The sequence below is a fragment of the Ammospiza nelsoni genome, chromosome 2 (genome assembly GCF_027579445.1).
Source record: "Ammospiza nelsoni isolate bAmmNel1 chromosome 2, bAmmNel1.pri, whole genome shotgun sequence".
Classification (NCBI taxonomy): Eukaryota; Metazoa; Chordata; class Aves; order Passeriformes; family Passerellidae; genus Ammospiza; species Ammospiza nelsoni.
The window spans coordinates 118,249,134-118,264,069 of record NC_080634.1 but is presented as its reverse complement, the minus strand read 5'-3'; the positions used below and the strand labels follow the sequence as shown (position 1 = coordinate 118,264,069).

Sequence of the window (14,936 nt, the reverse complement as noted above, 5' to 3'; positions counted from 1 at the left end):
GTTTTAGTTGTTTCAAACCATTTAATTCACGTTCAAACCCCTTTAAATCTTGCTTTGCTTGATATATAATAATAAGTAATAATATAATAAATCAACTTCTCTCCACAGGGGCTGAAAATTTTCTATTCATTTTTCAGCCTGGGTTTGTCTCACCCCGAATTTTTAATCCTGGAGGATTCAGGATTTTACCTGCTCAAATCCATCCATGTCACCAGTGCCATTATCCCAAAGCACTCAGCATCCCCTTCCATCCAGAAATTCCCTGTCCTGTATTTTTTTTCTCCCAAAATTTTCCATTTTTTGCCCATAAATTCTTCTTTTGGAGGGGTATCAAGCCACCAGATCTTGTAGGTCTTGGTGGTGGTATTATTATTTTTTATTAATTCTATTATTGATTATTTTAATGAATTTTTATTATTACTAACCCAGTTATTAGGGACAATTAAAGAATTATGGGATCATTGGGACACTACAGAGACTTTGGCAGGTGTAGGAAGAGGGGACTGGCGGTGTCACACAAGTTTTAATCTTATTTATTCCTCCTGCTCATCTGCACTCACTGAATTCCATGAGCATGGAAATATCTAGAAATTCTAAGTGCAAGAGGTGCTGAGGAAAATCAGAAGGTTTGGCCAAGTTGTTTTCTGAATTTTAAGTTTAATCAGCAAAATCCCAAATTTTTCACTTCAGCAGAAGTTTGGAACAACTGAGCTTGAAAGTTGTGGATTCGAAACTAAAGGGATTCGCAGAACACAAAAATTGACAGAGAACATGGGTTTATTCATAAATTTCATTTATAATTAAAATACTGAAATGAATTTTAATTTATTTATAAAATTTCATCCTGATTCATCACCAAACTGTTCTTGCTCTGCCTCAATATTCTCTTTTTGAAGGGATCATTTTGCACTAATTTTGGGCTGCGCCCACTCCTCAAAACACAAATCCCTTTATCCTGGGATATTCCTGTCAGCTCCCGGAGTCTCAAAAGGAGTTTTTGTTCCCCCTCCTCTGGAAATCCTGGCATTTCTGCCCCTGCCATCAACCAGAATTGGGCAGGAGGAGGAAATTCCCCAATAATATAATAAAAAATTAATTCCACATTATATTTCCTACAAGTGCCCTCACAGAGCCAAAGCAAGCTGGGAGCAGAGTGGTGGTGATTGGAAAAAAAAATCCTTTAGAGTGGGCACAGAGAAGCCTTTTTATTAAATAATTTGACAATTAACTAGCCCACACATCAATTTCCTGCTCCAGTGCCATTTGTTTAAAAATATATCGTTCAACTAAATAAAAAAGCCATTTAAAAAGATTTTTTGCAGCCTGTTTTTGGAGGCCTGCTACAGTGGCCTTTATCTTCTGCTTGGATTTAACTTCAGCAGGAAGAAATTAAAGCTTGAGCAAAAGCCAGGCTGCCTAAACCAGCCATAAATTTCAGCCCAGCTTTAAGGATTGTTTTGAAGCACGGCTTTGCCTCAGAAAAAGAGGTTCTGAAAAATCTACATCTTCATTTGTGGCCCTGCCACTTCATTTGTGGCTTTGGAGTTTGATTTGCTCCCGGTTGCAGCAGGAAAATTGGGAATTTTGCTGGAGGAACTTTCCTCCAGCTCGTCCCAGTCCTGGCACAGAAAATTTCTTTTTTTGCCTTTTTTTTTTTTTTTTTCCGTGGATAATAAACAGCTTTAATTCATCAAATATTTTTTCCCCTCAGAGTCCAAAGGCACAAAAAAGAGGAAAATCCTCTCGGGAGACAATGTGGAAAGACAAATTTTAATTTAATTTGAAGGTCTGGAGCTTATTCCAACAGTTTTCTGGATCCATGAGGCATCCAGACTTATCTTTGACAATTCTTGAAATATTTCACCACAAATGAACTTTTCCAGGAGTTTATTTTGCTTTTATCCAATGAGTCTATGAGAGGTAAAATATGCAATTATTTACTCTAGAATCCATCCACTTAGCCCTGTGTGTTTATTATGAATCATTCCTTGGCTGGAAAAAATAAAGAAAATAAATCTGAGTTGCTCATAAACCCCCTGTTAGTAGGAAATGCTGAGATTTGGTATTTACAGCTATTAAAAACTGCATCAAGGAAGGTGCTTTAATAACCTGAGGCATGGGAGATTTAGCTTTATGAATTGAGCTGTAGAATTTCTGTATTTTTAAAGTTTTCAGGGTTTTATTTTAGGCTTTGAAAGAGCTGAATGTGCCTAGCAGGGGGTGAGACTCCAAATTATGGATCCATATTTTGGTTATTTGACTCTGCCTTAGCCCCCCAACCCTTTGCTGCTGGTTTTATTATTTTAAAGTCAATTTAAAAAGTCAATTTTGGGGTCAGTTGTTGGAATGTGAAATGCAGGGAACCCTCAGGACTTTGGGGGTGTAAACCAGAGCTTAGAATGAAAGCCAGGATTTGATCTGAGGCCTTGGGAAAGGCTCCCAAACTGAGGGGCTGGAAGGGACAATGTGGATTTGGGGTTTAAAGAACACACAGGTTAAGCTGAGGAAAGGGAAGTTCAGAGTTTTAGAGTTTAAGAAATAAAAATATAAGCAGTTCCAGAGGTAAACAAGGAGTTGAGAATGCAGCGCTGTAGGTTTGTGTGTCAGAACATGATTGGGTAAGAAAGCTCACACTGTAACAGGGGTCCATGAGGTGAAATATTGAAGGATTGGGTCAAAAACATAAATATCCTTGTTGGCAGTGTTTTATTGGTCCATAAATCCTTAAAAAGTCTTGTAACTGAGGGTCTTGGGCCTTTCTGAACCATGCAGTGAAGATGTGAGCTGAACTCACCCTTCCTGCCTATATAGAAGATGAGGAAAAAAAACCACATTATCAAAAACAAATCAGAAGTTCCATCTCAAATTCCTTCTAAAATTCCTCACAACTTACAACCACTTCCATTGTGTAACAGATTGATTAAATCCCTTTCTCTAACCATTGTCTCCATCATCTGAAATCCAGGATTTATAATAGATCGATTAAATCCCTTTCTCTAACCATTATCTCCATCATCTGAAATCCAGGAGTTATAATAGATTGATTAAATCCCTTTCTCTAACCATTATCTCCATCATCTGAAATCCAGGGTTTATTTTACCTCTATCAATCCCTTGGGTTTGCACCCTCAATCCTGAGGGACAAACTCCCAGCAAGGATCAATCCCACCCCTACAAACCTTTGGGCACAACCAGAGCTCGGCTCTGTCCCTGAACCTGGCTCCAGCCACACCCAGACTCCTCCTGGAGAAGGGATTTGGGAACCCAGGAGTTCCTCACCCTGCCAGGGGACAATTCCTGCCCCCAAATCCATCAAATCCTGCTCCGGAGCCATTCCCTGGGGTGGATTTAAGGCCTCTCTGGAGCCTTCTCTTCTCCAGGCTAAAAATAATCATTATTAAATATTGCTTCGTTATTAAAGTATTGTTTGGACAAACATTGCACTGCAGTGTCAGTTCTGCTGCAATCTGAAATGCAAGGAGCTCTCAGAACTTTGGGCCTGGCAGCCAAAGCTCAGAATGAAAGCCAGGATTTGATCTGAGGCCTTGGGAAAGGCTCCCAAACTGAGGGGCTGGAAGGGACAATGTGGATTTGGGGTTTAAAGCACACACAGGTTAAGCTGAGGAAAGGGAAGTTCAGAGTTTTAGAGTTTAGGAAATAAAAATAAAAGCAGTTCCAGAGGTAAACAAGGAGTTGAGAATGCAGCGCTGTAGGTTTGTGTGTCAGAACATGATTGGGTAAGAAAGCTCACACTGTGTATGGGTCCATGAGGTGAAATATTGAAGGATTGGGTCAAAAACAAATATCCTTTGTTTTATTGGTCAATAAATCATTAAAAAGTCTTGTAACTGAGGGTCTTTAATCATTATTAAATATTGCTTCATTATTAAAGTATTGTTTGGACAAACATTGCACTGCAGTGTCAGTTCTGCTGCAATCTGAAATGCAGGGAACTCTCAGAACTTTGGGCCTGGCAGCCAAAGCTCAGAATGAAAGCCAGGATTTGATCTGAGGCCTTGGGAAAGGCTCCCAAACTGAGGGGCTGGAAGGGACAATGTGGATTTGGGGTTTAATGCAGAGACAGGTTAAGCTGAGGAAAGGGAAGTTCAGAGTTTTAGAGTTTAAGAAATAAAAATAAAAGCAGTTCCAGAGGTAAACAAGGAGTTGAGAATGCAGCGCTGTAGGTTTGTGTGTCAGAACATGGTTGGCTAAGAAAGCTCACACTGTACATGGGTCCATGAGGTAGAATATTTAAGGATTGGATCAAAATCTTAAATATCCTTTGTTTTATTGGTCAATAAATCCTTAAAAAAATCTTGTAATTAAGGGGTTTTGTGACATTCTGAACCATGCTGTAACAATGTGAGCTGAACTCACCCTTCCTGCCTGTGTAGAAAATTAGAAAAACAAGTCACATCACCTAAAAACCTCAGAGTTCCCATCCCTAACCCATTCAAAATTAATCAAAAATCCCACAGTCAATGTTGTACCTTTGCCTCCTGCTGATTTTCCTGGGGTTGCAAATGAACCCATCAGAAAAAAATCTTTTCAGTGATTATAACAAGGAATAAAAGTCATTATTGCAAAGGATTCTAGGCTTGAATTTTAGACATAAACCCTGGGACAAAAAAGCGAAATTTTGGACAAAACTGTGACCTTTGACCCTTTGAATCCTGTGGAAAAATGTGAATTTCCACGAGGAATCATTTTAAAATGGGTGATGAGTTTGGGAAAACTGAGAGCCATCCATGAGTTACAGTTTTTAAGAGAAAACATCAACTACAGCTGATGAGGTTGGTCAGCTTGATTGGGGTTTTCTGTGTCAGAAAGTCCCTAATTTGAAGGGATATTTTTAGGGATACATATACATATTTATTTATTTTTTTATTTTATTTTATTTATTTATAAGGCATTTATACACAGCCACCCATGAATTTTCTTTTTTTCTTTTTATTTTGGCAGGGAAATTCTCTGCTAAAACTGGGTCTTTCATTCCAAGGGCAAAATATTCAGAGGAAAAAAATCACTCATAACCAAAGATAAAATGATGAGGAGAGGTTTGTGAGTGATGCCCCTTGGCAATTTTGTCATGTTCTGGAAATGAAATGTCCATCGCCAGAAGAATTTTTAGATTATTTTTTAATGTAGGTGATCAGGATATTCATGAAGACACCTCTGGGCATTTGCAGAATGTTTGCCCCCTTAATTAGAAATAAACAGAAGAATTTCCAGGCAGGACTCACAGGGAGATTTTGTGTTTTGCTCCCTCCCTGACAAGAAGTTGGATGTGGGGTGTTCCTGCAGCAAGCCCCCACCTGCTTGTGGCTGGAAAGGAGCAGACAGAGCTTTTCAAGGGCAACTTTTAGAGAAAATTACATAAATGAAGCAATGTAGATAATCCTCTTTCCCATTCCATCTTTTTCCTTTTTCCTTTTTCCTTTTTCCTTTTCCTTTTCCTTTTCCTTTTCCTTTTCCTTTTCCTTTTCCTTTTCCTTTTCCTTTTCCTTTTCCTTCTCCTTCCTTCCTTCCTTCCTTCCTTCCTTCCTTCCTTCCTTCCTTCCTTCCTTCCTTCCTTCCTTCCTTCCTTCCTTCCTTCCTTCCTTCCTTCCTTCCTTCCTTCCTTCCTTCCTTCCTTCCTTCCTTCCTTCCTTCCTTCCTTCCTTCCTTCCTTCCTTCCTTCCTTCCTTCCTTCCTTCCTTCCTTCCTTCCTTCTTCCTTCCTTCCTTCCTTCCTTCTTCCTTCCTTCCTTCCTTCTTCCTTCCTTCCTTCCTTCCTTCCTTCCTTCCTCTTCCTTCCTTCCTTCCTTCCTTCCTTCTTCCTTCCTTCTTCCTTCCTTCCTTCCTTCCTTCCTTCCTTCCTTCCTTCCTTCCTTCCTTCCTTCCTTCCTTCCTTCCTTCCTTCCTTCCTTCCTTCCTTCCTTCCTTCCTTCCTTCCTTCCTTCCTTCCTTCCTTCTTCTTCCTTCCTTCCTTCCTTCCTTCCTTCCTTCCTTCCTTTCTTCTTTCCTTTCTTTCTTTCTTTCTTCTTTCTTTCCTTTCTTTCTTTCTTTCTTCTTTCTTTCTTTCTTTCTTTCTTTCTTTCTTTCTTTCTTTCTTTCTTTCTTTCTTTCTTTCTTTCTTTCTTTCTTTCTTTCTTTCTTTCTTTCTTTCTTTCTTTCTTTCTTTCTTTCTTTCTTTCTTTCTTTCTTTCTTTCTTTCTTTCTTTCTTTCTTTCTTCTTTCTTTCTTTCTTTCTTCTTTCTTCTTTCTTTCTTTCTTCTTTCTTTCTTTCTTTCTTTCTTTCTTTCTTTCTTTCTTTCTTTCTTTCTTTCTTTCTTCTTTCTTTCTTTCTTTCTTTCTTTCTTTCTTTCTTTCTTTCTTTCTTTCTTTCTTTCTTTCTTTCTTTCTTTCTTTCTTTCTTTCTTTCTTTCTTTCTTTCTTTCTTTCTTTCTTTCTTTCTTTCTTTCTTTCTTTCTTTCTTTCTTTCTTTCTTTCTTTCTTTCTTTCTTTCTTTCTTTCTTCTTTCTTTCTTCTTTCTCTCTTTCTCTCTTTCTCTCTTTCTCTCTCTCTCTCTCTCTTTCTTTCTCTCTTTTTCTCTTTTTCTCTCTCTTTCTTTCCCTCTTTCCCTCTGTCCCTCTTTCTTCTCTTTCTCTTTCTCTTTCTCTTTCTCTTTCCTCTTTCTCTTTCTCTTTCTCTTTCTCTTTCTCTTTCTCTTTCTCTTTCTCTCTTTCTCTTTCTCTTTCTCTTTCTCTTTCTCTTTCTCTTTCTCTCTCTTCTCTTTCTCTTTCTCTTTCTCTTTCTCTTTCTCTTTCCATCTCCCCTTTCTTTATTTTTTCCCTCTTTTTTCCCTCACTCACTGCATTTCCAGCCTGCTTAGAGGATCAGCTCCCTGTTGATGTTTTGTGTTTGCAGGGAGGGGCTGTTGGGAAGGAGCAGTGAAGAAAAGATGCTTAGGGGAGGGGGGGAAAAAAAAAGGCGAGTTTGCACAGCCCTGGGAAGGGACATTCCATGAATAATGCAGGAAATGGAAGGAGAGGAGCATTTTCAGGAAGAAAAGAAAAAAAAAGATTGCTTTGTGAGGGCAGACAACTTCATTTATTGCAAAGAAAAGGCGACTCCCAGGATCAGGGAGAGGAGCAGGACGGGCTCAGGAGAACGGCTGCAATCACTGCCCCGCTCTGATCTGGGGACTCATTCCAAACCCTGCCTCCTGCTTTCCTTACAATTTCAATATTTTTAAAATTCTTTTTCTGGAGATTTTTACAGATTTAAAGCCAGGAGCAACCGACTGGGATTAATTTCTGTGTCAAAACCAAATAATCCCACAATTCTTCCTGTTCTTCCCAGGTCAATTCCTCATTCTCTGCAGGTTTCTTTGCTCATCCTACATTGATAAGGAGATAAGAATAGGAATAAGGAAAAAATATTTTCAGTTCTAGGTCTGCTTATGTGTGTTTCTGTACCAAATGTTTGTGGAAATTAATCAATTAAGACCTCAAAGCAACAGCATCTTCTTTAAATTCCCAGAATTAGAGAAGACAAATAAAGGAATTCAGTTCTGTTTCCAGATCAATTCCTCATTCTCTGCAGCTTTCTTTGCTCATCCTGCATTGACAAGGAAATTCAGGATAGGATAAAGGAAAATGATTTTCAGTTTTGGTCTGTTTATGTGTGTTTCGTAACAAATTTTGTGGAAATGAATCAATAAAAACATCAAGGCAACAGCATCTCCTTTATATTCCCAGACTTGGAGGAGATAAAGGAATTCAGCTCTGTTTCTAGATAAATTCCTAATTTTCTGAAGCTTTCTTTGCCTCATCCTACACTGATAAGGAAATTCAGGATAGGAATAGGGAAAATTGTTTTCAGTTTTGGTCCATTTATGTGTGATTTGTATCCAATTTTGTGTGGCAGAGGAATTAATTGCTATAAAACTCAAAGCAACAGCATCTCCTTTGGATTCCAAAATTAGAGAAGATAAATAAAGGAATTCAGCTCTGTTTCCAGATCAATTCCTAATTTTCTGCAGCTTTCTTTGCTCATCCTACATAGACAAGGAAATTTAGGGTCAGAATAAAGAAAATTATTTTCAGTTTTGTTCCATTTATGTGCATTTTGTATCAAATTTTGTGGAAATTAATTGATAAAAATCTCAAAGCAACAACTTCTCCTTTGGATTCCCTGAATTAGAGAAAATAAATGAAGGCATTCAACTCTGTTTCTAGATAAATTCCTCCCTTTCTGCAGCTTTCTTTTCCTCATCCTACACTGATAAGGAAATTCAGGATAAGACAAAGGGAAAATTATTTTCAATTTTGGTCAATTTCTGTGTGTTTTGTACCAAATTTTGTGGAAATTAACTGATAAAAACTTCATAGAAATAACATCCTCTTTGGATTCCCAGATTTACAGAAGATAGATAAAGGAATTCAGCTCTGTTTCCAGATAAATTCCTAATTTTCTGCAGCTTTCTTTGCCTCAATGAACATAGTCAGGAAATTCAGGATAGGAATAAGGAAAAATATTTTCGATTTTGGTCTGTTTTTGTGGGTTTTGTATCGAATTTTGTGGAAATTAATTGCTAAAAACCTCAAAGCAATAACATCTCCTTTAGATTCCCAGACTTGGAGGAGATAAATCAAGGAATTCTGTTCTGTTTCCCCCTTCATTCCATTCCTGCAGCTTTCTGGGGACTTTTCTCAGGGGTTTGGGGGTGGCAGGCAGAGCTGGCAGAGGGGACACGGGGGCACGAGGCTCTTTTTGGTTTTCTGTGCCCCTGTTAGCAGTGGGAAAGGATGGAGCTCGTCCTGTGCAGGCAAAGCTCAGGGCAGGACAGGGGATACACAAATATTTAAGGCAGATCTTCACTGCGAGTGTTTGTTCAGAGCAGTGAAAATCCACGGAAATCTGATTTTTGGGTTCTCTCAGAGGCCGTTGCTGTACCTTCGTTTTTGTAGTAATTTTTGTAGCGTTTTTAATTGAAAAAAAAAAAAAAAAGTGGAGTTCTTGGGATGTGTGTTTGTGTTTGTTGGAACCCTGGTCGCTGAGAATTCCAGACTTTCTGTGCTGCCAGGCACTGACCCCCAGGAGAACACTGCATTGACCTGAGGGCCTGGAGAAGCTTCCAAAATTCAATAATAAAACTGAGATTAAAGGTGTGGAGCTTGAACAGAAGTGTGTGATATCACAGGGTGGGAAACTCAGAGTTTCAGGGTTTAGAATACAGGAATAGATAGAAAGCAAGATGGAGGTTTTGGGGTGGAGGCTGCTCCTTCTTCTTCACCTTCTTCTTCTGCTCCTTGTACTTCACATTCTTCTCCTCCTTTTTCTCCTCCTTCTCCTCCTTCTTCTTCACCTTCTTTTTCTCCTTCTTCACCTTCTTTTTCTTCTTTGCATTCTTCTTTTCCTCCTCCATCTCCTTTTTCTCCTCCTCCTTCTCCTCCTCCTCCTCCTTCTCCTTCTCCTTCTCCTTCTCCTTCTCCTTCTCCTTCTCCTTCTCCTTCTCCTTCTCCTTCTCCTTCTCCTTCTCCTTCTCCTTCTCCTTCTCCTTCTCCTTCTCCTTCTCCTTCTCCTTCTCCTTCTCCTTCTCCTTCTCCTTCTCCTTCTCCTTCTCCTTCTCCTTCTCCTTCTCCTTCTCCTTCTCCTTCTCCTTCTCCTTCTCCTTCTCCTTCTCCTTCTCCTTCTCCTTCTCCTTCTCCTTCCCCTCCTTCTCCTTCTCCTTCCCCTCCTTCTCCATGGGTTTGGGTGGTTTTGTGTCATTGGATAAAAAGTCCCCATTGTGGGCACGGGTGGTTGGGTATTGGGTTAAAAGTGAAAATAATTGAGGTGTCATTTCTCAATTGGACAGTTTATCCTTCAAAGGCCTTGGAGAGAGAGACAGGGCTCCATTTTTAGTTTGTTGGAGTGAAGCGCTGCAGAGCTCAGGGTTTGTGAGACTGTGACAGAGATAAGAACTGATAAACATCTGAGCGCCAACAAGAAATGCCCTCCCACACATTTAATCCTGACCCTGGAATAAAAAAGAAATTAGGACTCACCATGTGTTTATAACAGTGATATTAGAATTAGTAGCTATAAGAGAAAATACAACTCAAGAGGTAGGAAAACAAGGATATAAATCCAGAAAAACCATTTCCAAACTCCTGTTCCTCAAATACCTTCAGTAAAAGTCATTTTGGCCCTGCTGGTGGTGGGAAAACACAAAGGGGTTGTGTGAGAGCAGGTGAGAGTTTCTGGGAACCTGCAGGAACATCATTTTTATTTTCATATTTGCCTTGCTGAGAGGCATTTCTACAGCTCTGAGTTTTCCTCCCGTTCGTGGCAATTTAACTTTTCTACGGCTGCTCTGATTTATGGCTTCATTCCCAGCCCCAACAGGAGCTCCTCTGTCCCTGATGCAACACCAGAAATTCCCACCAAACCCCCTGTGGCATCCACCACTGCTGAGGACAGAGTGAATCGGGATGGATGGCTGGGATTTGGGAGATGTTTGACACACGCAGCTGACGCGTTAACCCTGCGGTGTCTGAGGGCAGGGCTGACCCAGCTGCTTTGGTTCCGTGGTTTCCCCAGGTGGAGCTCACCGGGAACAGCATCTACGAGTACATCCACCCCTCGGACCACGACGAGATGAGCGCTGTCCTCACTGCCCACCAGCCCCTGCATCCCCACCTCCTGCAAGGTATGCTCACGTCTCCTTTAAAACACAGGGGAAAACAATTTCAATAAAAACACAGGGGAAAACAATTTCAATAAACAATTCCAGGCTGAAATGGGACAGATTGCAACCCAAAGCATTCCATGGATCCATAACTTCATTTACATTTACATTTACATTTACATCTACATTTACATTTACATTTACATTTACATTTACATTTACATTTACGTTTATTGATGGGTTTATTTTTATTTTTATATTTATTTTTAAATTTATTTTTATTTTTATTTTTATTTTTATTTTATTTTTATTTTTATTTTTATTTTTATTTTATTTTTATTTTTATTTTTATTTTTATTTTTATTTTTATTTTTATTTTTATTTTTATTTCTATTTTTATTTTTATTTTTATTTTTATTTCTATTTTTATTTTTATTTTATTTTTATTTCTATTTTTATTTTTATTATAGATACAGTTATAGTTATAGTTATAGTTAGTTATGGTTATGGTTATGGTTATGGTCATGGTTATGGTTATGGTTATAGTTATAGTTATAGTTATAGTTTAGTTATAGTTAGTTATGGTTATGGTTATAGTTATAGTTATAGTTATAGTTATAGTTAGTTATGGTTATGGTTATGGTTATAATTATATTATAGTTAATTATAGTTATATTTAGTTATGGTTATAGTTAGTTATGGTTATAGTTATAGTTATAGTTATAGTTAGTTATGGTTATGGTTATGGTTATAGTTATAGTTATAGTTATAGTTATAGTTATAGTTATAGTTATAGTTATAGTTAGTTATGGTTATGGTTATGGTTATAGTTATAGTTATAGTTATAGTTATAGTTATAGTTATAGTTATAGTTATAGTTATAGTTAGTTATGGTTATGGTTATGGTTATGGTTATGGTTATAGTTATAGTTATAGTTAATTATAGTTATATTTAGTTATGGTTATAGTTAATTATGGTTATAGTTATAGTTATAGTTATAGTTATAGTTATAGTTATAGTTATAGTTAGTTATGGTTATAGTTATAGTTATAATTATAGTTATAGTTACAGTTATAGTTAGTTATGTCTATAATTATAGTTACAGTTATAGTTATAGTTATAGTTACAGTTACAGTTATAGTTAGTTACGGCTATAATTATAGTTATGGTTATAGTTATAGTTATAGTTATAGTTATAGTTATAGTTAGTTATGGTTATGGTTATAGTTATAGTTATAGTTATAGTTATAGTTATAGTTATAGTTATAGTTATAGTTAGTTATGGTTATGGTTATGGTTATAGTTATAGTTATAGTTATAGTTATAGTTATAGTTATAGTTATAGTTATAGTTATAGTTATAGTTATAGTTAGTTATGGTTATGGTTATAGTTATAGTTATAGTTATAGTTATAGTTATAGTTATAGTTATAGTTATAGTTATAGTTAGTTATGGTTATGGTTATAGTTATAGTTATAGTTATAGTTATAGTTATAGTTAGTTATGGTTATAGTTATAGTTATAATTATAGTTATAGTTACAGTTATAGTTAGTTATGTCTATAATTATAGTTACAGTTATAGTTATAGTTACAGTTACAGTTATAGTTAGTTACGGCTATAATTATAGTTATAGTTATAGTTATAGTTATAGTTATAGTTATAGTTATAGTTATAGTTATAGTTAGTTATGGTTATGGTTATAGTTATAGTTATAGTTATAGTTATAGTTATAGTTATAGTTATGGTTATAGTTATAGTTATAGTTAAAGTTATAGTTATAGTTACAGTTATAGTTAGTTACGGTTATAGTTATAGTTAGTTATGGTTATAGTTATAGTTATAGTTACAGTTACAGTTATAGTTATAGTTATAGTTACAGTTATAGTTAGTTACAGTTATAGTTAGTTATGGTTATAGTTATAGTTACAGTTATAGTTAAAGTTATATTTTATTTTTATTTTATGATTGGATTTTGGATTTGTTTATGCTTATTTTTATTTGTTTTTATTATTTTATTTTTATTTCATTTTTATTTTTATTTATCCTGTTCGAAGCTCAAATGGGGGAGCAGCAGGAACTCAAAACCACGATCCAGGATTTAATGTTCTTTTAGGGAATAAGGTACATTAGGTTAAACAATGTCTTTTGTGCCATGGAGCTTTTTATGTATTTTTACTTTTATTTTTATTTTTATTTATAATTTTTATTTTTATTCATATTATTTTTTATTTTTATTTATCCTGTTCAGAGCTCAAATAGGGGAGCAACAGAAACTCCCCTGTGATCCAGGATTTAATGTTCTTATAGGGAATAAGGTACTTTAAATTAAATAATGCCTTTTATGCCATGGAGCTTTAATTTTAATTTTAATTTTAATTTTAATTTTTAGTTTTAAATTTTAATTTTTATTATTTTTATTTTTATTTATCCTGTTCGAAGCTCAAATGGGGGAGCAGCAGAAACTCAGTACTATGATCCAGGATTTAATGTTCTTACAGGGAATAAAGTACCTTAAATTAAATAATGCCTTTAATGAAATTAAATAATGCCTTTTATGCCATGGAGCTTTAATTTTAATTTATTTTTATTTTTATTTTTATTTTTAATTTATTTTTATTTTTATTTTTATTTTTATTTTTATTTTTATTTTTATTTTTATTTTTATTTTTATTCATCCTGTTCGAAGCTCAAATGGGGGAGCAGCAGAAACTCAAAACTGTGATCCAGGATTTAATGTTCTTACAGGGAGTAAAGTACCTTAAATTAAATAATGCCTTTTATGCCATGGAGCTTTAATTTTAATTTATTTTTATTTTTATTTATATTTATATTTTTATTTTTATTTTATTTTAATTTTTATTTTTATTTTTATTTATCCTGTTCGAAGCTCAAATGGGGGAGCAGCAGAAACTCAAAACTGTGATCCAGGATTTAATGTTCTTACAGGGAATAAAGTACCTTAAATTAAATAACGCCTTTTATGAAATTAAATCATGCCTTTTATGCCATGGAGCTGTAAGCAGGTTTTTATTTTAGCCCAGGGGTTTTTTCATCTCTTTTATTTTGTCATCATTGCTGAGGCTGCAGAAATGTTGTGGCGTCCTGGCTGTGCTCAGCTCAGCTGCAAGGTCTGAGTGGGAAAAGAATTAACAAAACCTCAGCTAATTGGGAAATAAAAGGATATTTTGAATATTTTAAAACAACTCTTACATTCAAAGCTTGGACAACAAAACCAGACTTAATATTCTCCACTGCGGGCAGAGCAGAAATGGGTTTGGCAAAGGAAAAACCTCATTTAAAAAGTGACTTTTTGTGGAAAATCTTGTCCTCTTCTGCTGTCACCCACAGAAATATTGACCCCACCCTTGGTGGGTGAAGTTGTCACCTCAGTGTTGCAATTTCTGTCCCAGAAACAAAATTATTCTCATTTTTTTAGTTTGTGCTTCCTTGGGGCAATCCTTTGAGCTTCCCAAGATCAGAGCCAGCCTGGCTCCCGCGCAGAGGAGCTCCCGCTTGTATTTCAGCATTGATTTCTCTGCATTTATGGATTTCAGCTGCCACTTTTTGTCAGCCTTTTCCAAGCACAGCTCCTAAAAAACGTGAGGAATTTGGGGTTCTTGACACAACTTTGTTCAGGATTTTTGTTGGGTTTTTTTGTTTTTTTTTTTCAGTTTTGGTTCTGGTCTCTGTGATTCCATCAGGGCAGAACTGTAAATCCTCAATTCAGGGAATGTTGATGTGCCTGGGAGCACCTGGGCTGCTCCAAATGCTGGAAATACAAGAATTATCTCAGCCCTCTTCCATTTCTTCCTCCCCAAACAGGTTTTTATGGGAAAAAAACCTTCCCTTGTTGTTTTGGCAAGCAAATTCTTATTTTTCTCAATCTCCTCTATATGATTATCTCATACTTTGTTCATTCCTCTGTCAGAATTTTAAAAAAATATTGATATATTTAAAAATCATATTGATATTTTTTCAATTTTTTCTCCCTTTTTCCAATTTACTGAGGAGACACCTCTGATGGAAACGATTTAAGTTGATTTTCATGGTGGGACTGGATAATCTTTAAAGTCTCTTCCAGCCTCAATAATTCTGTGAAATCCAGGAGTTTTCATGCAGGTTTGCTGATACCCAGAATTAGTAGTGAGATATTTTATACCTACTGGCTTGGCAATGGCAACAGCCTCCTGTTTGGCTTAAAATTTAAATATTTTTCAATTCATTTTTGGAGATTTTTACAGATTTAAAGCCAGGAGCAAACAACTGGGATTAATTTCTGTGTCCAAAGCAAATAATAG

General features: G+C 36.1%; 1 protein-coding gene across 1 annotated transcript in view; it reads left to right on the top strand.

The window, feature by feature from the left end:
• Nucleotides 1-14,936, top strand: part of SIM2 (SIM bHLH transcription factor 2) — a 73,187-nt gene that overhangs the window by 16,452 nt on the left and 41,799 nt on the right. The window contains exon 4 of the mRNA XM_059493876.1: nucleotides 10,548-10,656. Within this exon, the coding sequence (XP_059349859.1) occupies nucleotides 10,548-10,656 (109 nt within the window). The remainder of the gene's footprint in view (nucleotides 1-10,547; nucleotides 10,657-14,936) is intronic.